At 39.8% G+C, this 23,090-nt stretch overlaps 1 protein-coding gene across 1 annotated transcript in view; it reads right to left on the reverse strand.

Annotated features, from left to right (window-relative positions):
- Positions 1–23,090, reverse strand: part of SMS (spermine synthase) — a 215,843-nt gene that overhangs the window by 79,611 nt on the left and 113,142 nt on the right. The window contains exons 7-9 of the mRNA XM_077294606.1: positions 20,641–20,727; positions 19,622–19,736; positions 8,289–8,368 (exon numbers count right to left, since the gene is read on the reverse strand). Coding sequence (XP_077150721.1) covers positions 8,289–8,368; positions 19,622–19,736; positions 20,641–20,727 — 282 coding nt within the window. The remainder of the gene's footprint in view (positions 1–8,288; positions 8,369–19,621; positions 19,737–20,640; positions 20,728–23,090) is intronic.

Raw genomic sequence — 23,090 nt, forward strand, 5'->3', positions numbered from 1 at the left:
GGCACAAGTGTCAAAAGCCACACGACCTGCAGTGATGAATCAGTGCAGAAGTGCGCAGGAACACAGAAGTATTAGCGGCAAAATTGTACATGTTTTCTGTGCACCTGCAGGTGGAGGTCAGCATTATGTGTCAGCTTAGCGGGTGATCGTACCCGTCAGCTTAGCGGACTGTATGGCCAGATGGCTGGTCATTGAGCAGAGATCCAAATCTGTTCATGTGCCAACACCAGCGCCATTTTGCTGATAATTTCCAGAAGATTCATCTGCTCAATAATGGTGCTGGCACAAACTTTAGAAAAGAAGGAAGATACACACGCCAAAGGCAAGTGGAGGGGCCGGCGCAGGAGCTGAAGACCCTACTCACGGTCCTGCCCTATGCACCAAAAGCTTATTTCACCCAAAAGTCCAATACTGATTAAACAACCACCAGGATGCGGATTTCTTCACTACAGGTATGTATTTATTCTGTATAACAGCGCCATTATGGCCGTGCCTTTACATTACAATCAAAATCGTACTGACAGGTTCTCTTTAAGTGAATGGTTTAACTTGTGCAAGAAACAAATCCATCGTACGAAAGACAAAAACGGCCCTCGACTATAGAAAGGGCTGTTTGGTAAAAAAAAAATAGCAGAGCACAGCATGCGGCATATTTTCTTCCCGTAAAAATGAAGCAAATGTGAACCTAGTCTTACAAAACCTATATTTATATACCCTAAATACAAAGAGAGGATGAAATTCTGGTCAGCATCCTCTTGTCTTGGCCAAAGTGGAGACTAGGTACCAACAGCATCTCTCTGGAGGACCTGTCCTGTACTGCATTACACGGCTAAGCCGGTGATTTGGAGGAGCAGACTGCAATGCTTAGTTTCCCCTGTGGTGGTGCTGCAGGTGAACTGAACAGTTATTACCAGATTTCGCTACGGATTACAGCTGATCGCTGGGAATTCAAGTCGGGAGTCCCAAAAATGAATAAAAGCATTAGAAGTAAATTTGTACATCTAAGCAAAGTAGGACTAACTCAGCATGAAATCATGGCCAGGCTAAATGTTTCTAACGGACTATGAATGAAGTTCTAAAACACGTTACTTGAACTGATCCAGTTGGATCCAAAGCCCTGTCTGATAGACCCAAAGAGACCACACCAGCAGAAGACCAATCCTAAAAGCTTCGTAGACTGAGAAAACAGCAAGAAATACTGAAGAAAAATAGAGACTCCGGACTGCGAAAGTTTTGTCAAAAGATGTCTGCAAGTAGAGGTCGGAAAGGTCTCATTTTCTGTGACCCGGTAGGATTGATATATCTAAATGCGGCTGTATATTTAACCTTGGCATTATTCCTCATACAAACATTTCCAGTGAAATGTACAAAGCTATCACCATGAATTCTTCCATTTCCATCTATCCCAAGGCTAGGACATTGCCCGGGTTAATGTGGAGTGATGTTCTCCTTTTATACAGAAAAAGAAGGTGACCTTTCATTTCCAAGCTTGTATAGCTCGTAGGAAGCCATTACCCTGAGAAGTCTGCTGTTTATAACCATTCTATTGGATGAGACAAAAAAAAGATTACATTTACCCTGATATCACCACATTATCTGATGCAGAACCTCAGTGAACCCTTCCCATTGTCCTCTGCTAGACAAGTGAAGGACAGAAACGTAAAAAGGAAAAACATGTCTATTGATGATGAATGATTTTAGCTGCAGATAAAAGCTGTAAAGCTTCACCACTATTCAAAGTGTTTTCGACAAAAAACGTAGTTAGGGTAAGTTCACACTGGGCGTTTTTACCTGCAGCAAAACCTGATTTCTTGGCAGGAAAGAAGCCGCAGCAAAAACACAGGTTTATTAGGTGCGTGTTTGGTGCGTTTTTGGGGCTAACTTGTGTCTCTTTGTCCATGCTAATGTCCATGACTTTTCTGCAGAAAAAAAAAATGCAGGTATCATTATTTCCAGCTTTTTGCTGCGTTTTTTCAACACCCATTCAAGCCAATGGATGAAAAACGCTGCAAAAACGCTGACAGAAGCGACAAGCTCCATGTCCAAAAAAAGCAGCAAAGCACAAAATCTTGATGACAAAAGCAGCTGAAAATTTGCATAAAAAACGCAGCAAAAACGCCCAGTGTGAACATACCCTTAAGCACTTCTAAAAGTCGCAGAATTTTTGCACAGCTCAGCTACAGAAAAATGGGCAGAGTCAGGGAGGAAACAGGGAGGGATGGGGCATGGCTATGCCACCTGTCAAGTTTACTAAAAGTGCTGACTGGGGTAGCACTTCGGGCAGGTGGCCCACGCCACAGAAAAGATGTACCAAATTCATTAGGTAGACCTCTTAATAAATTTGCTGCATTGTACTCCAGAGAGCCCTTTATTAAAATACCAGTATAAATAAATCAGCACCAAACTTTCCTTTATTGGCAGCTGCAATCAATGGGAGTTTGATGGGCAAAAAATGACAGTAAACTAATAATCTTTAGGCAGACTTGCAATCAAAATTATTGACTCCCCATTGCAAATTAGCCAAACAGTTTCTCCAAATTCAACGTAAAATGCCACTTTCATTGACTACTGCAGTCTTAGAATTATTCAATCCCCCGAATAAAATGATTTAAAGAGCAGCCATCTACACATTAGGTATTGTGTCATGCATACCTAATGCAATTAACAACGACCTGTATTTGTTGCATGCGGTGTGCTTGAAATAAAAGACATAAACTACCTGGACTTGCTATGGGGTTGAGAGCAATGATGTTGGAAATAAGACTTGATGGTGGAGGAGTGGAAGATACATTTTATTCCTCAGTGGCGAGTGCTAAGGAATGTTTGATCCAGAGAAAATGTCTAAACAGTGTTTACTATACCCTGGAAAGGTTGAGGAGGTCTGTGATGATCTGGATGATTTGCGTTTTCATTGCCAAGCAGTTGTGGCCTCCTTTCTGCACTTGATTTGGTCCTGTCTGAAAATTCATCCATTCTGGTCTGAGCTGCTTCTATATCTTCATGAACACTTTTAGTTCCCTGGGGTGCTGTCCTCTACAGTGTGCCTGCTGAGTATTACACATGAACTTATTGAAGTATCCCATGATAAACTATTTCTTAGATTTCCGATTGTCTGTGCTAGAAAAATAATTATAATGGCAGCTAAATCCACGGAAGTCCCTTGTATGCTCCAGTGGCTGCAATTAGTCAATAAATATATTCCATTATATTAACCCTTCTATACGTATAGGAGGTGTGCTTATAAAAGTGTGAGAAGGTATGGGGACAATGGTTAGCCATAGCATTCAGAGGTTTTATTCTGAGGACTCTTCTATGCCAGTGTCAATGAACAGTAGAACAATGTACCATAACTCCAGAGCCTGCTAAATCTTTCTGAAGGTCTTTTGCAGTCAAGCGGGGGTTCTGATTTGGCACTCTAGCAATTCCACGAGCAGCTCTCCCTGAAATTTTGCTTAGTCTTCCAGATCTTATCTTGACCTCCACTGTTCCTGCTAGCTGCCATTTTTTAAACACATTTCAAACTGAGGAAGGGGCAACTTGAAAACATTTTTCCATCTTTTTATAGCCTTCTCTGGCTTTGTGGGCCTCCACCATTTTCAGAGTGCTACGCAGCTGCTTTGAAGAACCCATGGCTGCTGTTTTTTTGCACAATGTTAGAGGAGGCTGGGTTTTTATAAAGCTAAGAATTTGGCATCACCTGGCCTTTCCTAACAAGCCAATTAAGGTCGGAAACCTTGGTCAAAGTTATCAGAGCAAACAAAACTCCAAAGATGCCAAAACTTTTGCACTGGCACATTTTCCCGTTTGTAATTTGCAAAATGTAAATGATGAAAATATATATATTTTTTGCCTGAAATACAAAGGAAATGTGTCTTCTTTAACTTTAGGCCTTTTAGAGATCTTCATCTTGCTTAACTGTTCACAATAACAGTAATTTTTACCAGGGGTGCCCAAACTTTTATATGCCTTTGTATAATGACATATACTCTTGGAGAAAAGCCCAGGGAAACTCACATGTATTATGTAGGCCTGGTGATTGGGAACTATGCCAGAAAAGGGGACTGACTGCTATATTACCAGCACGGAGTGCTGCCAATCCGTTTGGATGTGATAAAGTTTATTACAAAAATACGTAACATTACATTATAAAGTGACTAACGAATAGAGAGGTCATCTGTCATTATACTCCATGCCCTCCAATGATGAGATTACACTACTGACACTGCCCTAGTCTACACAGCGAAGCTGAAAATTGACGTGCAGAGAATAGGAACTACCATACTGCATATTCTACAGTGTTTAACATGATAAAACACACGCAGTCACATAATGTAAAAAGAAAATAAAAAAATCTTAATTTAAATCATTGCTCATTTTCAGACGATACATTTTCTTAAGGTGACAGAATGAAGCTTTCCCTTATGTTCTTCATCCCAAAGCCCAGCAGGACTACAGACAACCTAAAGGAACTTTTCACAAGTCCAGCATCTGAAATCCTGGCACTAGCTTCCTGCACAGAACTTCTTTATAACCCAGAATGCAGCAGTGGAGATTTCGCAATTGCCAATTAGTCGGCTCTTCTAATTAATGAAAATGTAGCTGCATAATGTATGCATAATTAGTTTTCTTGGCTTCAGGGCATTTACAGTATTTCCCTGGGTCCGTCTGATCATTTCTAATGTTTGATAATTTAACAGCTGTCATGTAACGGTAAGGCCTTATTAAAGCAATTTTACTGTACTTATACCTATTATCATTAGGAAGAGTAATTTACGCTAATTGTAACAGCAAAGACTGAAAGTTCCATAATTAGAACCTGACAATGACACGTCCCTGCCTTAAAATAAGGAACAGCCCACAGATGAAAGTTTGGAATTACATCTCCCAGGCCTAGGTTTCATTAAAGCCATGCATCCCTGTTTTGAGGCACTATTATGGAAACTATTCAACAGTGAAAAGCATAGTGCACTGGCTCCACATAGCCTGGAAAAAACTACTATAGGAGGCACTGAGCACCTCTCGCTACAGCAAAAAGAACATTCTAGAGGTAAACAATGAGGTAATATTCCTGAGCAATACAAAAAGGTGAGAAAACTACAAAACTAAACTGAATGTGCCCAGGCTGCACCACAATTCTGGCTATGTATGTGCCAAACAATGTCTTGCAAACACTTTTTTCTCTAGCTAGACAGTGTCTAGAATATGGGCACGGTTTCGCAAAAAAAGGCTTAGCATCAAGGGGTGGTCCAGCACATAAAATGTATTTTCTAATTTACTCAATTATACAATACCCTACCATTTCTCCCAATCTATCTAATCCTTCAGGCTGTGTGCACACGTTCCGGATTTTATCGCTATAAAAACGCGATAAAACCGCGAAAAAAACACTCACATTAAGCATCCTATTAAAAGAATGCAATCCGCATTTTGTATGCACATGCTGCGTTTTTTTCCTGAGCGGAACCGCATTCTGGAAAAAGACGTAGCATGTTCATTAATTTGTGGAATCGCGGGGATTCCGCACACACAGGAATGCATTGATCCACTTACTTCCCGCATGGGGCTATGCCCACCATGCGGGAAGTAAGCAGATCATGTGCGGTTGGTACCCAGGGTGGAGGAGAGGAGACTCTCCTCCACGGACTGGGCACCATATCACTGCAAAAAAAAAAAAAAAAAAGGAATTAAAATACAAAATTGTGATATACTCACCTTCCGATGGCCCCCGGAGTCCTCCCGCCTCTCAGCGGTGCACGCGGCAGCTTCTGTTCCCAGGGATGCTGTGTGCGAAGGACCTGGGATGACATCACGGTCACGTGACCGTGACGTCATCCCAGGTCCTTCGCACACAGCATCCCTGGGAACGGAAGCCACCGCATGCACCGCTGAGGAGATCGGGGGCCGTCAGAAGGTGAGAATAATCTTTTTTTAAATTTTTTTTAATTATTTTGAACATTAGATCTTTTTACTATTGATGCTGCATAGGCAGCATTAATAGTAAAAAGCTGGTCACACTTGTCAAACACTATGTCTGAATTAGATATGAATACTGTATTCTTTGGCCACTAGACAACATAAAAATTTGTGATTTCTGAATAGTCTCAATGTTAAAACAGCTAAAGGTGGTGTCCTGGCAAAAAAAAAAAAAGTTTTCCCTAGGGGACTGAAGCAGTGAAAAAATAAAATAAGAGATATTCACCTACCGGCAGCCAGCTAGATCCTGCGCAATCCTCGCTGTGGTCTTCACTGACACAGGAAAAGGAAATGTAATCATTCCAAGAGCAGCAGAACTGCTGATTGGCTGCAGTGGTCAGGTGAATTAAGGGTGACATACAAACCCCCCTGAACTTTTATTTTTGACCAGACAACCCCTTTAACTAAAGATTAAGTATTTAAAAATATATGGTATGCTTCTATTAGACTATGTTTACATTGCATCTACAGTGGCATGTTAAGGTTTGTGCACCCCTGGTCAAAATTACTGTTTTTGTGAACAGTTAAGCAAGTTGAAGATGAAATGATCTCTAAAAGGCCTAAAATTAAAGATGACACATTTCCTTTGTATTTTAGGCAAAAAATTTAATGTAATTTTTAACATTTTAGAAATTACAAAAAGAAAAATGGGCTGATGCTTTCTGTGCTCAGATAACTTTTACCAAGGTTTCAGACACCAATTAGTCTGTTAGGGTTATGGCTCGTTTTTACCATCATTGTTAGGAAGGGCTAGGTTAAGCAAATTTCCCACCTGTATAAAACTCTAGCCTCTTCTAACCTTGTGCCAAAAAAACAGCAGCCATGGGTTCTTCTAAGCAGCTGCCTAGCACTCTGAAAATGAAAATGGTGGAAGCCCACAAAAGCAGGAGAAGGTTTTAAGAAGATAGTAAAGCATTTTCAAGTTGCCCTTTCCTCATTTTGAAATGTAATTAAAAAATGGCAGTTAACAGGAACAGTTTAGGTCAAAATAAAGTCTAGAAGACCAAGAAAATTTCAGTGATAGCTGCTCGTGGGATTTCTAGAGAGGAAAATCAGGACCCCCGCTTGACTGCAAAAGACCTTCAGAAAGATTTAGAAACTCTGGAGTTGTAGTACATTATTCTACTGTTCAGAGGTACCTGCACAAATATGATCGTCATTAGAGAGTCATCATAAGAAAACCTCTCCTGTGTACTCAGAGTAAAATTCAGAATCAGAAGTATGCAAAAGAACATCTAAACAAGCCTGATGCTTTTGGAACAAGTTCTCTGGAACGATGAGGTTAAAATAGTTTTGGCCACAATGATCAAAGGTATGTGTGTAGAAAAAAGGGCACAGAATTTCAGGAAAATAACATCTTGTCAACCATTAAGCAAGGGGGTGGATCAATCATGCTTTGCGGTTGTGTTGCAGCCAATGGCACAGGGAACATTTCACGAGTAGAGGGAAGAAGAGATTCAATGAAATTTCAACAAAGTCTTGATGCAAACATAACCACTTCTGTAAAAAAGCTTAAGATGAAAAGAGGATGGCTTCAACAAATGGATAATGATCCTAAAAGTCAACACATACAATAGACCACATCAAAAGGCGCAAGCTGAAGGTTTTACAATGGCCCCAACAATCCCATGATCTGAAAAATCAATGAAAATCTGTGGCTAGATCTCAAAATAGCAGTGCATGCAAGACGACCCAGAAATCTTACAGAACTGGAAGAATTCCTAAGAAGAATGGATGAAAATCCCTCAACAAGAATCGAAAAAACTCTTGTTTGGCTTCAAAAATAGTTTGCAAGCTGTAATGCTTTATAAAGGGGTCGCTACTAAGAACTAACTATGCAGGGTGCCCATACTTTACCATTGGCCAGTTTTCTTTTTTGTATTTTTTAAAAATGTAAAAGATTTTAAAATATATATATACTTTTGTCTAAAATACAAATGAAATGTGTCATCTTTAACTTTAGGCCTTTTAGAGATCAATTAAACTTCAACTTGCTTAACTGTTCACAATCACAATTTTGACCAGGGGTGTCCAAACTGACATGCCACTGTAGGCATCTGTTTTGTATATTTACCAGGAGCTATAAATTATATGGATGCTTCCAAAAAAGTCATACAGTGGCGTCAATCACCATTGAAACCCATTGATAAAGAATGCATAGGTTTAATTTGTATTGATTTCATTTTGCCAGCAATCACTATTTTCTGGACTGGCAAAATTGGGGAGGTTCAGCATACACCAATTCTGGGTGTTTTACAGTGCTCTGATAAATGTATTTCACATTTGGGTAGAACTTCAGTTTGGTTACTACTTACCTGAGTGAAGTATTTCCCGTCTTGTTTCAATACCTTCATGCAAAGATCCAAAATCAGCCTAAAAAATTCCCAAGTAGAATCTAAATCATAAAAGGTAAAAGGAACAATAGTAATTGGATTGACAACAAAGGATTTTTAAAAGCTTTACAAAACAGTCATCGTTTCTCATACATGTTTTATTTTTCCCATTTAACATCCTGATATACTCAAAGAAAAATTAGATCAGAGGATTTAGAATTCATAAGCAAAATTAAGTCACTTTCAAGTTGGGAGTTCTTCACCTCAGCTAAGATTAAGACATTTCCAAAAATCTAAATTCCACAATGATAAAAAACGCTAATAATAATAATAATAATAATAATAATAATAATAATAATAAGTGTGTGTACTCAATGTCAAGCAGCAGCGGCAAAAGCAAACAAAATTTTAGGGTGTATAAAAAGATAAAATCCTGAGATCCCAATGTATTGTTACCCATTTATAAATCACTTGTGAGGCAACCTTAGCATATGGGATGATTTTTTTGCCTATACATTTTAAAAAAGATATAAAGAAGTTAGAGTCAGGTCAAAGGTGGGAAACTAGATCATTACAAGGAATGAAAGGCCTCTCGTATGGTGAGAGGTTGGAAAAGTTGGGCTTCTTTAGCTTAGAAAAAAGACAACTCCGAGGATATCTCATTTAAATGTAGAACCATTTGTGTAGTCAGTACAAAGGACTGGCGCATGACTTATTCCTTCCAAAGACCATACTAAAGGACAAGGGGGCACTTATTATGGGTGAAACAAAGGTGATTCCGGCAGCTAAATAGGAAAAGGTTCCTTACAGTTCGAACAGTCAGACTGTGGAATGCCCGACCACAAGAGATAGTAATGGCCATAACTATAACAGCTTTTAAAAAAAGGCTGGATGATTACCTCAATACACATAACATTGTGGGTTATAGTTAATTTAGTGACAAAATGTATAATTGGTGGAGAAAGGTTGAACGTTATCGACCTAGGTCCATTTTTCAACCTATGTGTATTGTCCCATTTATATTGCAAATATACCAAAACGTAAAGAGGACCTTTCACCAATTTTTTCATGTTGAACTGGACACAGGCAGTAAAACTGGCTGCAAAGCAGAATAAAACATTTTTGTCTTTTTTTAATTATGCATCTCTGTTGGGGAGATATCGAATCAAAGTATTTTGCACCTAATGAGTTAATCAAAGTTTGTGTTATCAGAGAGTTTTCACTGGGAGCCTGTACTTCTTCCTTTATGATGTTGACCAATAATAAGCAGGAAGCAATAATCAGGAGAAAATCCCCCACAATACCTTAGAGTAAAAGTTTCCCAGTGTGTGAGATGTAATGAAACAGTTTTTATCTCCTGGTCTAACCTGGTGCATGATTAGAAAGTGATGGGAGTAGAGTACAGATGACTAACACTTTTCGGATAAGTTTCTTGTTTTAGGAGAGAGGCAGCACAGCTGAGTTTAGCTGAGTCACATGATAAACCCTTCTATCAGCTCTCCTCAGCTCATTGCACTGTCACCTCTTAACGTAATGCCTCTGCATTGCCTATCCAGAAAGAGTAACACTAGAGTCTGTTGTGTTCACAGCTACTGGTAATTGCTCTTTCGGAGAAGTCACTAGCACGCCAAAATACCCTTATAGCATAAAGATAAGACATGCATAAATGTAGTCATGTGTCTTTAACCCCTTCCCGACAATTGCAGTAAAATATATCTATCTATACAGTACAGACCAGAAGTTTGGACACACCTTTTCATGTAAAGATTTTTCTGTATTTTCATGACTATGAAAATTGTACATTCACATTGAAGGCATCAAAACTATGAATTAACACATGTGGAATTATATACTTAACAAAAAAGTGTGAAACAACTGAAATTATGTCTTATAGTCTAGGTTCTTCAAAGTAGCCACCTTTTGCTTTGATGACTGCTTTGCACACTCTTGGCATTCTCTTGATGAGCTTCAAGAGGTAGTCACCGGGAATGGTCTTCAACAATCTTGAAGGAGTTCCCAGAGATGCTTAGCACTTGTTGGCCCTTTTGCCTTCACTCTGCGGTCCAGCTCACCCCAAACCATCTCGATTGGGTTCAGGTCTGGTGACTGTGGAGGCCAGGTCATCTGGCGTAGCACCCATCACTCTCCTTCTTGGTCAAATAGCCCTTACACAGCCTGGAGGTGTGTTTGGGGTCATTGTTCTATTGAAAAATAAATGATGGTCCAACTAAACGCAAACCAGATGGAATAGCATGCCGCTGCAAGATGCTGTGGCAGCCATGCTGGTTCAGTATGTCTTCAATTTTTAATAAAACCCCAACAGTGTCACCAGAAAAGCACCCCCACACCATCACACCTCCTCCATGCTTCACGGTGGGAACCAGGCATGTAGAGTCCATCTGTTCACCTTTTCTGCGTCGCACAAAGACACGGTGGTTGGAACCAAAGATCTCAAATTTGGACTCATCAGACCAAAGAACAGATTTCCACTGGTCTAATGTCCATTCCTTGTGTTCTTTAGCCCAAACAAGTCTCTTCTGCGTGTTGCCTGTCCTTAGCAGTGGTTTCCTAGCAGCTATTTTACCATGAAGGCCTGCTGCACAAAGTCTCCTCTTAACAGTTGTTGTAGAAATGTGTCTGCTGCTAGAACTCTGTGTGGCATTGACCTGGTCTCTAATCTGAGCTGCTGTTAACCTGCGATTTCTGAGGCTGGTGACTCGGATAAACTTATCCTTAGAAGCAGAGGTGACTCTTGGTCTTCCTTTCCTGGGGCGGTCCTCATGTGAGCCAGTTTCTTTGTAGCGCTTGATGGTTTTTGCCACTGCACTTGGGGACACTTTCAAAGTCTGCCCAATTTTTCGGACTGACTGACCGTCATTTCTTAAAGTAATGATGGCCACTCGTTTTTCTTTACTTTTTTCTTGCCATAATACAAATCCTAACAGTCTATTCAGTAGGACTATCAGCTGTGTATCCACCAGACTTCTGCACAACACAACTGATGGTCCCAACCCCATTTATAAGTCAAGAAATCCCACTCATTAAACCTGACAGGGCACACCTGTGAAGTGAAAACCATTCCCGGTGACTACCTCTTGAAGCTCATCAAGAGAATGCCAAGAGTGTGCAAAGAACTCAAAGCAAAAGGTGGCTACTTTGAAGAATCTAGAATATAAGACATCATTTCAGTATATATATATATATATATATATATATATATATATATATATATATATTATATATATATATATATATATATATATATATATATATATATACTACCGTTCAAAAGTTTACTGTCAAGACAATTTTGTGTTTTCCATGAAAAATCATACTTTTTATTAATCAAATGAGTTGCCAAATGAATTGAAAATCTAGTCCAGACATTGACAAGGTTCGGAAAAAAGATTGTTATTTGAAATAATAATTTTCTCTTTCAAACTTTGTTTTCGTCAAAGAATGCTCCCTTTGCAGCGATTACAGCATTGCAGACCATCAGTTGTGTTTACAACTTATAATTTATATTGTGTTTACATTTAAAACTGCAATATGATGTGCCATTGAGCAACCAGTAAATGATAACTAATCTTAAAAAAAGAAAATGATAGATATTTTATGACCAAAAAGGAACAAAATTAGGAGGCAAGACCTTCAAAAACTTGCTAATTAATTTTTTGCACACAAGTGGCTCAGGTAGTGCAGCTCATCCAGGATGGCACATCAATGCGAGCTGTGGCAGGAAGGTTTGCTGTGTCTTTCAGCGTACTGTGCAGAGGCTGGAGGCGCTACCAGGAGACAGGCCAGTACACCAGGAGACGTGGAGGGATCCGTAGGAGGGCAACAACCCAGCAGCAGGACCGCTACATCCGCCTTTGTGCAAGGAGGAACAGGAGGAGTACTGCCAGAGTCCTTCAAAATGACCTCCAGCAGGCCACAAATGTGCATGTGTCTGCACAAACACTTAGAAACCGACTCCATGAGGATGGTCTGAGTGCCCGACGTCCACAGATGGGGGGTGTACTCACAGCCCAACACCGTGCAGGATGCTTGGCATTTGTCACAGAACACCAGGATTGGCAAATTTGCCACTGACTCCCTGTGCTCTTCACAGATGAAAGCAGATTCACACTGAGCACATGTGACAGAGTCTGGAGACACCGTGGAAAGCGATCTGCTGCCTGCAACATCCTTCAGCATGACCGGTTTGGCAGTGGGTCAGTAATGATGTGGGGTGGCATTTTTTTGGAGGGCCGCACAGCCCTCCATGTGTTCGCCAGAGGTAGCCTGATGGATGTGGTATTTCAGTGTTCCCTTTATTTTTTTCCCTTTATTTTTTTTGAGTAGTGTATATTGGACCCATAAATAAATATTATTCTAAAAAAGTAAAAGCACACATATTTGGTATTGCCGAGTCTGTAACGACACGACCTATATAACCATTTCACTAGTTAACCCCTTTAAATACCGTAAAAATAAAAAACGAGGCAAAAAATGGCTTTATCATCAAACCACGAAACAAAAAGTGGAATAAAACGAGATTAAAAAGACGAATGTAATTAAAAATAGTATGGTTGAAAAAAATCATCTTGTCCCGCAAAAAACAAGAAGCCGCAACAGCTCCATCAGCCGAAAAAAAAAAAAAAAAAGTTATAGCTCTAATAAAGCGATGCAAAAATAATTGTTCTCTACAAAATAGTTTTAGTTGTGTAAAAGCACCAAAACATAAAAAAAAAATATAAATGGGGTATCACTGTAATTATACTGACCCGAAGACTAAAGCTGCCTTATTCATTTTACCACAAACGGAACGGCATAAAAAGAAAAAAAAATCCTGAATTGCTGGTTTTTGTTTCCTCCGCCTCCCAAAAATCGGAATAGAAAGCAATCAAAAAATGTCATGAGCCTGAAAATGGTACCAATAAAAACATCAACTCGTCCCGCAAAAAACAAGCTGATGGCGGGGATATGGAAAAATTATAGCTTTCAAAATATGGGGATGCAAAAACTTGTTTTTGAAAAACAAGCGTCTGTTAGTGTGAGAGTAGCCAAAAAAAAAAAAAAAATTATATATCAGGAATCGCTGACCGGAAGAAAAGTCTAATCACTTATACCGCACAAGGAACGGTGTAAAAATAAATAAAACTAATTCTTCATCTACTGTTCATTTTTTCGTTCTGCCTCCCAAATATCGCATAAGGCTCGGCTCACATTTATCCTGGGCTCTGCGCTGAGTGCTTACACCGAGGTTTCCGTGTAAATCTCTGAAATAAGCGATTCAGACGGAACCTTCGGCAGAAGATTCCCTATAATGAGGTAGATGGAGGCACTATGAACGCAATCTGGCCTACTATCCAGCGGTGTATGTCTTTTTATTAGGCGTGCATACAAGTGCCATCACCCAGTTTTGTGCACCTCTGAAAAAAAGGACAACGCTGAACAGAGACCAGACGGGGTGCACAGTAACTCTACTGTCTCAATATAATGAATGGATCCCTTGGGGTTTCATCTGAATTATGTCACATTTAAAGAGAAACCCAGATGTGAGTGCTCAGCATAGAGCGCCGGATAAATGTGATTCAAAATGTTATGTAAAATGTTCCTAAAAGCTTCAACTCAATCCACAAAAAAAGCAAGTCCCCCCTCAGGTCCATCATCTGTCAATGGAAATAAAGAGGGTTTCCACGCTACTAGTAGCACAAAGGCTCTGGAAAAGCAAAATGGCCCTTGCCCCTCCAAAAGAAATTCGCAAATTCTGTGCTCCCAAATCAAAATGCCCCCTCCCTTCTGAGACCCAGTGTGCCTAAACCGCAGTAGATGGCCACATGTTTAGAATTTCTGTAGCAATGAGAGCCCGCCTAATTTACAGGTACATGAGTTGGGCACAATGTACGGGCGCTACAATGGCAGTTTGCAATTTTCACTTAGCAACATCCACTGCTGCTTCTTTCTGGAAAACACTCGTGGAGTCAAAATAGTCATTACACCTGTACATAAATTCCCAAAGGGGTATAATTTCCAAAATGGGGTCACTTCTAGCACTTAGGGGCTCTGTATATGGAGTCTGCAAATTATTCTAGAAAATTCTGCACTCCAGGATACCTCCTGTATAACAGTACTGCTTAGCCAGTACTCCTGAGGCTCGCTGTATGGCCAAGCAGTACTACTCTACAGCCACATGTGGGGTATTTCTACAGTCAGCAGAAATTTTGGGACAAATTTTGGTGTAATTTTTACCCATTTCCAATATGGCACTTCTTCCCTTCTGAGCTTTGCACTGTGCCTCAATAGTTGTTTTCAACCACATATCGGATATCGGTGTACTCAGGAGAAATTGGACACCAAAATTTTGGAGTCCATTTTCCCCTGTTATCCTTGTGAAAAATAAAAAAAAATGGGGCTAAAATAGCATTTTTGTGGGAAAAAAAAATATTTTTTTCTAATTTTCACTACTCTACGTTATAAACTTCTGTGAAGCAGTTGGGGTTCACGGTGCTCACCACATATCTAGATGCATTCCTCGAGGGGTCTAGTTTAAAAAAATGGTGTCACTTGTGGTGGTTTTCCACTGTTTAAGCACATCAGGGGCTCAAAATGAGACATGACACCACCAGATCATTCCATCAAAGTCTGTTACAAAATGTCACTCCTTTTCTGAGCCATGCCGTGAGACTAAAGTTGCTTACCCCAATATGGGGTATCTGCATACTCAGGAGAAATTTCACAACAAATTTTGGGGCGATATTCTCCTGCTGTCCTTGTGAAAATAAAAAAAAAAAATAGGGGCTTATTATTTTTGTGGGAAAAACATTTTTTTTTATTTTCACAGTTCAATGTCATAAACTTTTGTGAATCACCTGGGGTTTCAAGATGCTCACCACAATGTGATGCGGTCCCTAAAAAATGGGTTTGTAAATTTTGAGAAAAAAATGAGAACTCACCAGTCAATTTTTAACCCTTATAACTTCCTAACCAAAAAATAATAATAATGTTTAAAAAATTGTGCAGATGTAAAGTACAAAATGTGGGAAATATCTTATTTATTAACTATGTTGTGTGTTATCTCTCTTTGATTTAAGGGCATACGAATTAAAAGTTTGAAAAATGCTAAATTTTTGCAAAATTTCCGTTTCTATTTCACAAATAAATGCAAGTCATATCAAAGAAATTTTACTACTACCATAAAGTACAACATGGAACGAAAAACTAGTCTCAGAATCAGTGGGATACGTTGAAATGTTCCAGAGTTATTACCATATAAAGTGATACTGGTCAGAATTGTAAAATTTGTTCCAGTCATGAAGGTGAAAATAGGATGGGGGTGAAGGGGTTGAAGTGTCTGATCTAGCAAAATATAAAAAGTAAATTAGTCAGATAGGTAAACTGCGTACTGAAAAAAAAAATCAAACCGCCAGGATTACATTTTTTTGGCCGCAGCAACATTGCGATAAAATGCAATAACAGGGGATCAAAACATTGCATCTACCCCAAATTAGTATCAATAAAAAAAAGTCAGCTCGGTGCACAAAAAAGAAGCCCTCACACAGCCCCAGAACCCAAAAATGGAGATGCTACAAAAAATGGTGATAAGCAAATTTTTTTTCTTATTTTCTTACAATCATTATTTTTTTTTTCACCACTTACATAAAAAAGAACCTATACATTGTAAATAAAATACAAACAATTGTGTAATTGCACTTTTTTTTTGTAATTTCAACATACTTGGATTTTTGCTCCCATTTTCCAATACACTATTATGGTAAAATCAATGGTGTCATTCAAAAGTACATCTCGTCCTGCATAAAACAAGCCCGCATACGGCCATACTGACAGAAAAATGTAACAGTTATGGCTCTGGGAAGAAGGGGAGCAAAAACCAAAAGCACAAAAAACAGAAAATCGCAAGATCGTCAAGGAGTTAACAATACTTATATAATTTAGCATGATTTTTCAAATATTATACAAGCAGAAAGGTGTTGCTGATCAGTGAGGGACTGGGTACCGAGATCCCCAATGATCACTGAAAAACTGTAATACTTGGAAAATGATGCTTAATGCCAAGAATCCTTTAAGGCATTCGGACTACATTTGCACAGGTCTTATCTATAAGCTATGAGTGTATTTCGGTGCACTGGTGATTACTCCTCTACTACATTAAACAGACAAAAATGATAGAAAGCAACATTTCATCAATTTTGTAACATTTTAGTTATGTGCTGATAAGTACATACTGTGTGTTGCACCGACAAGTATGAATTAGGGACTAAAGAGGTAGCGGCACTAGTGTATGTATATGGAGACAGCTGCAGGTAAAGTCCCGAACCACATAGGGGAATAAATGACTACAAAGAAATAAATATATATACCTGCGCTGTGGAATAAAGAGCATTAGACAAACACTAACAGCATTTGTTTACCTGTTTGGTGAAGGTAATGCGCAAGTTGCTTTGTGTAGATGTAGGTCAAATCAGAGGTTATGCAGGGTCAAGGACTGCGATTCTGTGTTCTGATTAAACATCTCTTTTTCCTTATCAGTCCTTGACCCTACATAACCTCTGATTTGAAAATTAGAATGTCATTAGTGTTGATCGAATAGCTTTGGATAAGTGCTTATCCGAATAGCTGCATCGGTAACCTGGATCACTCCTGATAATCAGCTGTTCGGCACCGCTGCTGCATGTGTCGTGGCTGTGTGACAGGTACAACACATGCATGGAGAGCCTGTGTGTCGGGTTCTCCACGCATGTGTTGTGACTGACACACAGCCGTGACACATGCAGCTGCGGAGCCAAACAGCTGATTATCAGGAGTGATCCAGGTTACCGATGCAGCTATTCGGATAAGCACTTATGCAAAGCTATTCGATAAACACTAAATATTATCAAAAAGTTACAATTTATTTCGGTTCTTCAATACAAAAAGTGAATCTCATATATTACATAGAGTCATTACAAACAGAGTGATCTATTTCAAGTGTTTATTTCTGTTAATGTTGATGATTATCGCTTACAGCCAATGAAAACCCAAAAGTCATTATCTCAGTAAATTAGAATAATTAACAAAAAAAAATCTGAAAAGGCTTCCTAAGCTTTTAGGGTACTGTCACACAGTGAAATTTTGATCGCTACGACGGTACGATTCGTGACGTTCTAGCGATATCGTTACGATATCGCAGTGTCTGACACGCAGCAGCGATCAGGGATCCTGCTGAGAATCGTACGTCGTAGCAGATCGTTTGGAACTTTCTTTCGTCGCTGGATATCCCGCTGACATCGCTGGATCGTTGTGTGTGACAGCGATCCAGCGATGTGTTCGCTTGTAACCAGGGTAAACATCGGGTAACTAAGCGCAGGGCCGCGCTTAGTAACCCGATGTTTACCCTGGTTACCAGCGTAAAAGTAAAAAAAAACAAACAGTACATACTTACATTCCGGTGTCTGTCCTCCGGCGTCTCAGCTTCTCTGCAGTGTGAGCGCCGGCCAGCCAGAAAGCGAGCACAGCGGTGACGTCTGACGTCACCGCTGTGCTTTCCGGCTATGGCGCTTACACAGTGCAGAGAAGCAGAACGCCGGGGGACAGACACCGGAATGTGAGTATGTACTGTTTGTTTTTTTTACGTTTACGCTGGTAACCAGGGTAAACATCGGGTTACTAAGCGCGGCCCTGCGCTTAGTTACCCGATGTTTACCCTGGTTACCCGGGGACTTCGGCATCGCTCCAGCGCCGTGATTGCAACGCGTGACCGCAGTCTACGACGCTGGAGCGATAATCATATGATCGCTGCGACGTCACGGATCGTGCCGTCGTAGCGATCAAAATTTCACTGTGTGACAGTACCCTTAGTCTGTTTCAGTAGGTTCCACAATCAAGTTTTTATTGGCAGTAAGCCACAATCATCAACATTAACAGAAATAAACACTTGAAATAGAACAATCTGTTTGTAATGACTATATAATATACAAGTTTCACTTTTTGTATTGAACTGTAATAAATTAACTTTTTGATGATGTTCTAATTTTGTGAGAAGCACCTGTATATGATGTATGACTGAAAAAATCTGCACCATTTTCACTGATGGAAAACATCCGCAAAGACTATCTTACATGAACATAGTGTTCAACAATAATTCCTGTTCCTTGGGATAAGCACACATGTTCTGACTTTGCATCAATTACTAATGTTGGCAGGTTACATGCTCTTAATATACGGTTACAAGAATGTTTTTGTACTATTTTTCTGGACATGTACCATCTATTCCTTGAGGCAGTTCTTTTAAGCAGGACCGTCCAAAGTAATTAAGGCTGAAATAAATTACATGCCAAGTACTACGCAGGAAGAACAATCAGAGCACAATATCAAAGTAACGGAGCTTACAACTAGAAAACATTTATAGAATGTGCTATGTAACATATGTAATAACGTAACTTATAGGGAATCTGTCACCAGATATTTGCTACCCCATCTGAGAGCAATATAATGTAGGGACAGAGACCCTGATTCCAGCAATGTATCACTTTCTCAGCTGTTTGCTGCAGCTTTGATAAAATCCCTGTTTTCTCTGATGATCATCAGTACTCGGAATGCTGAGCTCTGTATAATCCCGCCCACACCATTGATTGGTAGCTTTCTGTGTACACTGTGCATAGGCAGAAAGCTGCCAATCAATGGGGGGGGGGTCATACAGAGCTTATGAATATGTATACTTATATGGCAGCATGATTACTAGTCCTCTAGTAATTATCTCCAACTGATAAAACATCTACAATAAGCAGTGATACATCGCTAGAATCATGGTCTCTGTCTCTACCTTATGCTGCTTAGGTGGCAAAGACCTGTTGACAGATTCCCTCTAAAGGGTTGTCCACTAGTGAAAGAAAACATATTAATGGGCGCAAAAAAAAAAAAAAAATAATATATATATATATATATATATATATATATATATATATATATATATATATATATATATATATATATATATACACATACATATATACATACACACAGATCGCTGCTCCTCCATGCACAGAACTGCGTCCCTGCCAGTCTCCTTGGATCAAAAGTTTTTCTTCTGTTCGGACAAAATGTGGACTCTACAGATGATCAGCAACCGCTGATTGTCTGCAGTGCTGATGTGAGGCCCCAAGAGACCAGCGTGGATTCAGTGCTGAGCAAAAATATTAAAGGAGCAGTGCCACTTACAGGAGGCAAGTAGGTTTTTGTTTTTCACTTCCTGCGATCCATTATCAAGGGGTCGCCTCGTAGTGGACATTCCCTTTAATGATGTAACACAGAAATGCTAATGTATTAAGAAGCACCTTTTTCTGGAGATGTTGAGATGGGAACAGCAGTAAGGTCGTTAATCACATAATCAAATGTTTGCCCTTCTTTGGCATACCTCTTCAGCACGGGGACGCAATCTTCAACCAAAATCTTTCCACATAAATAGTCATAAAACAATACAAAAAAGAAACAGAATTAGTACAATTACTGACAAGGGTCAGAAACATACACTTTCAGGTGGAAATAGATAAAAATTGTTTACAGCGGCCACAAGACCCTACAATAGTCAGGATCTGTCTCAATAAGAGTGTTCTAGGTATGATCTGTGACCTGCAGAAGTCACTGTTCAGAGAGGCGGAAATGGTGAATTGTGACTATCAACAATTGTTGCGTAGGTGATAATTTTCTTTGTACTTGTCATGTAGGTGATACAGGGAAGATTACAATTACATGTAAGGATAAAGAGAGGACTACTGAAAAGTCCTCACCACAAAACGGTAAGTGTCAGACCACCTGTGCAGTGGTCACTGTGCAGGGAGAGGTAGGAGGTGAGCTGTGATCATCACCTATTGTCATACTGGGGACACCTGTAATTATAAGCCTGTTAGGACAATGAGATGCCTACTGAAAGTCATCTCCACAGAAAAGGAAATACCAGTCTTGGGCTCTGTTCACATCTACCTTTCTATTCTATGAACACAAAAATAACCTTTGAATTTTATGGGTTTCATTTGGTTTCCGTAACAGTTTTTCACTATTTTTACTGAATATGTGATGGAGGCTCCTAACAGAGAATCCAATGCTGGTGTGAAAATAGCACGATTTAGAATATAAGAAGGTGTGGAAGAGTGGGCATCTGCTGGGAACTAAGATACAGTTTAATATAAAACGACATGGAGAAATAAAAATGTTAGCATGAGGTGGAGTTCCACAACATAAAAATGAGCAATGGGGACTACGGGCACGCATTAATATCAGTGGATGCTTATTGTGTTTCATGGGAGCCAAGAGCAATTAGTGTCCCTGGATAATACATAACAACATATACACTTACCTGATAACAGTCGCCTTTTAGATTGTCTAACACATCGCCACATGTTTTTCGCATATGTTGTCTACATCCGTCGATCACCATTTGGTCTATGTATGTAGTGTGTTAAGGTGTGATCATGTGTTTTTGACAATAGAAAGGGTCCTGGCAGCGTTGACAGAAATAAATGTAATATAGTTCATGATTCACAGGTATGGTATGGAAATCAAATGTAAGATGAATGACAAAGAAGAGTGGTTTTATTGATACGGAAACTCAATCCGTCAGTCACCACCCTCGTGTTCTCTCTGGACGCTGGTATTGGTGATCAGACAACTCACCAGTGCTGGATACAGAAGATCTTATGGTCCACAGCCGATACCAATATCTGTTCTCATTCTTTCTATTCAGAAACCATGTATATTGTAGTACAAGGTGTAAAGCGTAAACCTTTAGCAAAAAAAACAAACAAACCAAACGCTGGTAGAATGTTTTTTTTTGCTTTTTAAAGAGGATCTGTCAACATACTACACAGTCCAGTTTAATGATGTCTGCAGCACTATTAGCCCAAATGGCACAAAATCAGTTAAGGGGGTTGTCCGATACAGATATATATCTAATATATAAAGCTGAATGTGTGTGTGTGTGTATGTATGTATGTATGTGTGTATGTCCGGGATTGGCATCTGAACCGTAGCAGCTACAGCCACAAAATTTTGCACAGTCACACGTCTGGACCCCGAGAGCGTCATAGGCTATGTTGTGAGGTGAAATTTTAACCCTGTGCTTTCCAATTCACCAAACAATTTTGCCCCTATCTACATAATGGGGAAAAATGAAAGGAAAAGTGTTGGAGGCAAATTAACAGCTGCCAGATGTGAACAAGGGGGACTTAAAGAATGAGAGCGATGGCGCCAAAGAGTATATACTGTACAGTTGCTAAGGTGGGGCCCCGACATGGGATAATCACCACACCACCACGGGGATATGAACACACACACAAAATGCGCCACACACTACCACGTGCTCGAACACATATACCACCCTCAGCGCACATTTCACCACACATACACCAACCTCGCCACATAAAAGTCAAAACACAAAAGTTGCCGCTCAAAACTCGCCACGCGCAAAACTCTCCACATGCAAAACTCGCCACACGTGCAAAACTCACCTCATGGAAAACTCGCCACACGCAAAACTTGCACACGCGGAAAAATTGCCACATGCACAAAAGTTGCAACACATGCAAAAGTTGCCTCACACAAAACTTGCACATACTCAAAAGGCACCACACATAAAACTCGCCACGCTCAAAACTCGCCAAGCGCAAAACTTGCTGCACACAACTTGCTACACTAACCGGTCACATGCAACTCGACACACAAAAAGTTGCTACACGCATGTCGCCACACAAAACTCATCTCACAAAAGTCGCTACATGCATGTCGCCACACGCAACTCAACACACAGAACTTGACACACGAAACTCGCCCTAAAACACACACAAGTCTGGTATTAGCCTTCAAAAATAAAAATCTGATTAATAAGCAGACAAACTACAAGAGCAACAAATGTACCATATAGGAATCCGGCAGCTGTCAGTCACATGACCTGTCTATTATGTGTATGTGTGAGCTAATATATACTGCCAGGGGGTGGGCTTGCTGTTGGCTGGGGATTTATCAGGCTGCCAATTTAGCTTACAAATACTGAGGTAAAAATACTGACCAAATAACGTGTGAACGAGGTCTAATACAGGAGGAGATGACATACAGATATATACTATTTACAGGGGAGATGACACACAGGTATATACTATATACAGGAGGAGATGACACACAGGTATATACTATATAGAGGAGCAGATTACCTACAGGTATATAGTATATACAGGAGGAGATGAGATACAGGTATATGCTATGTATAGGAGGAGATGACATACAGGTATATGCTATATACAGGAGGAGATGACACACAGATATATACTATATATAGGTGAGATGACACAGGTATATACTATATACAGGAGGAGATTACATACAGGTATATACTATATATAGGAGATGACATACAGGTATATACTATATACAGGGGAGATGACACAGCAGGTATATACTATATACAGGGGAGATGACATACAGGTACATACTATATACAGGAGATGACATACAGGTGTATACTATATATAAGGGAGATGACAAACATGTATATACTGAGGTGAAAATGAGAGGTGTGAGGTGAAAATGAAAAGGTGTGAGTGCAAAATGAGAGGAGTGAGGGAAAATAGTGGAGTGATCGGAAAATGACAGATGTGAGTTCGAAATGACAAGTGTTAGGGGGAAATGAGAGGAGTGAGGGGGAAAATAAGAGGAGTGAGGGGGAAAATGAGAGGTGTGAGGGAGAAAATGAGAGATGTGAGGGGGAAAATGACAGATGTGATGGGGAAAATGAGAGGCGTGATGGGAAAATAA

Source organism: Ranitomeya variabilis, chromosome 3 (genome assembly GCF_051348905.1).
Source record: "Ranitomeya variabilis isolate aRanVar5 chromosome 3, aRanVar5.hap1, whole genome shotgun sequence".
Lineage (NCBI taxonomy): Eukaryota > Metazoa > Chordata > Amphibia > Anura > Dendrobatidae > Ranitomeya > Ranitomeya variabilis.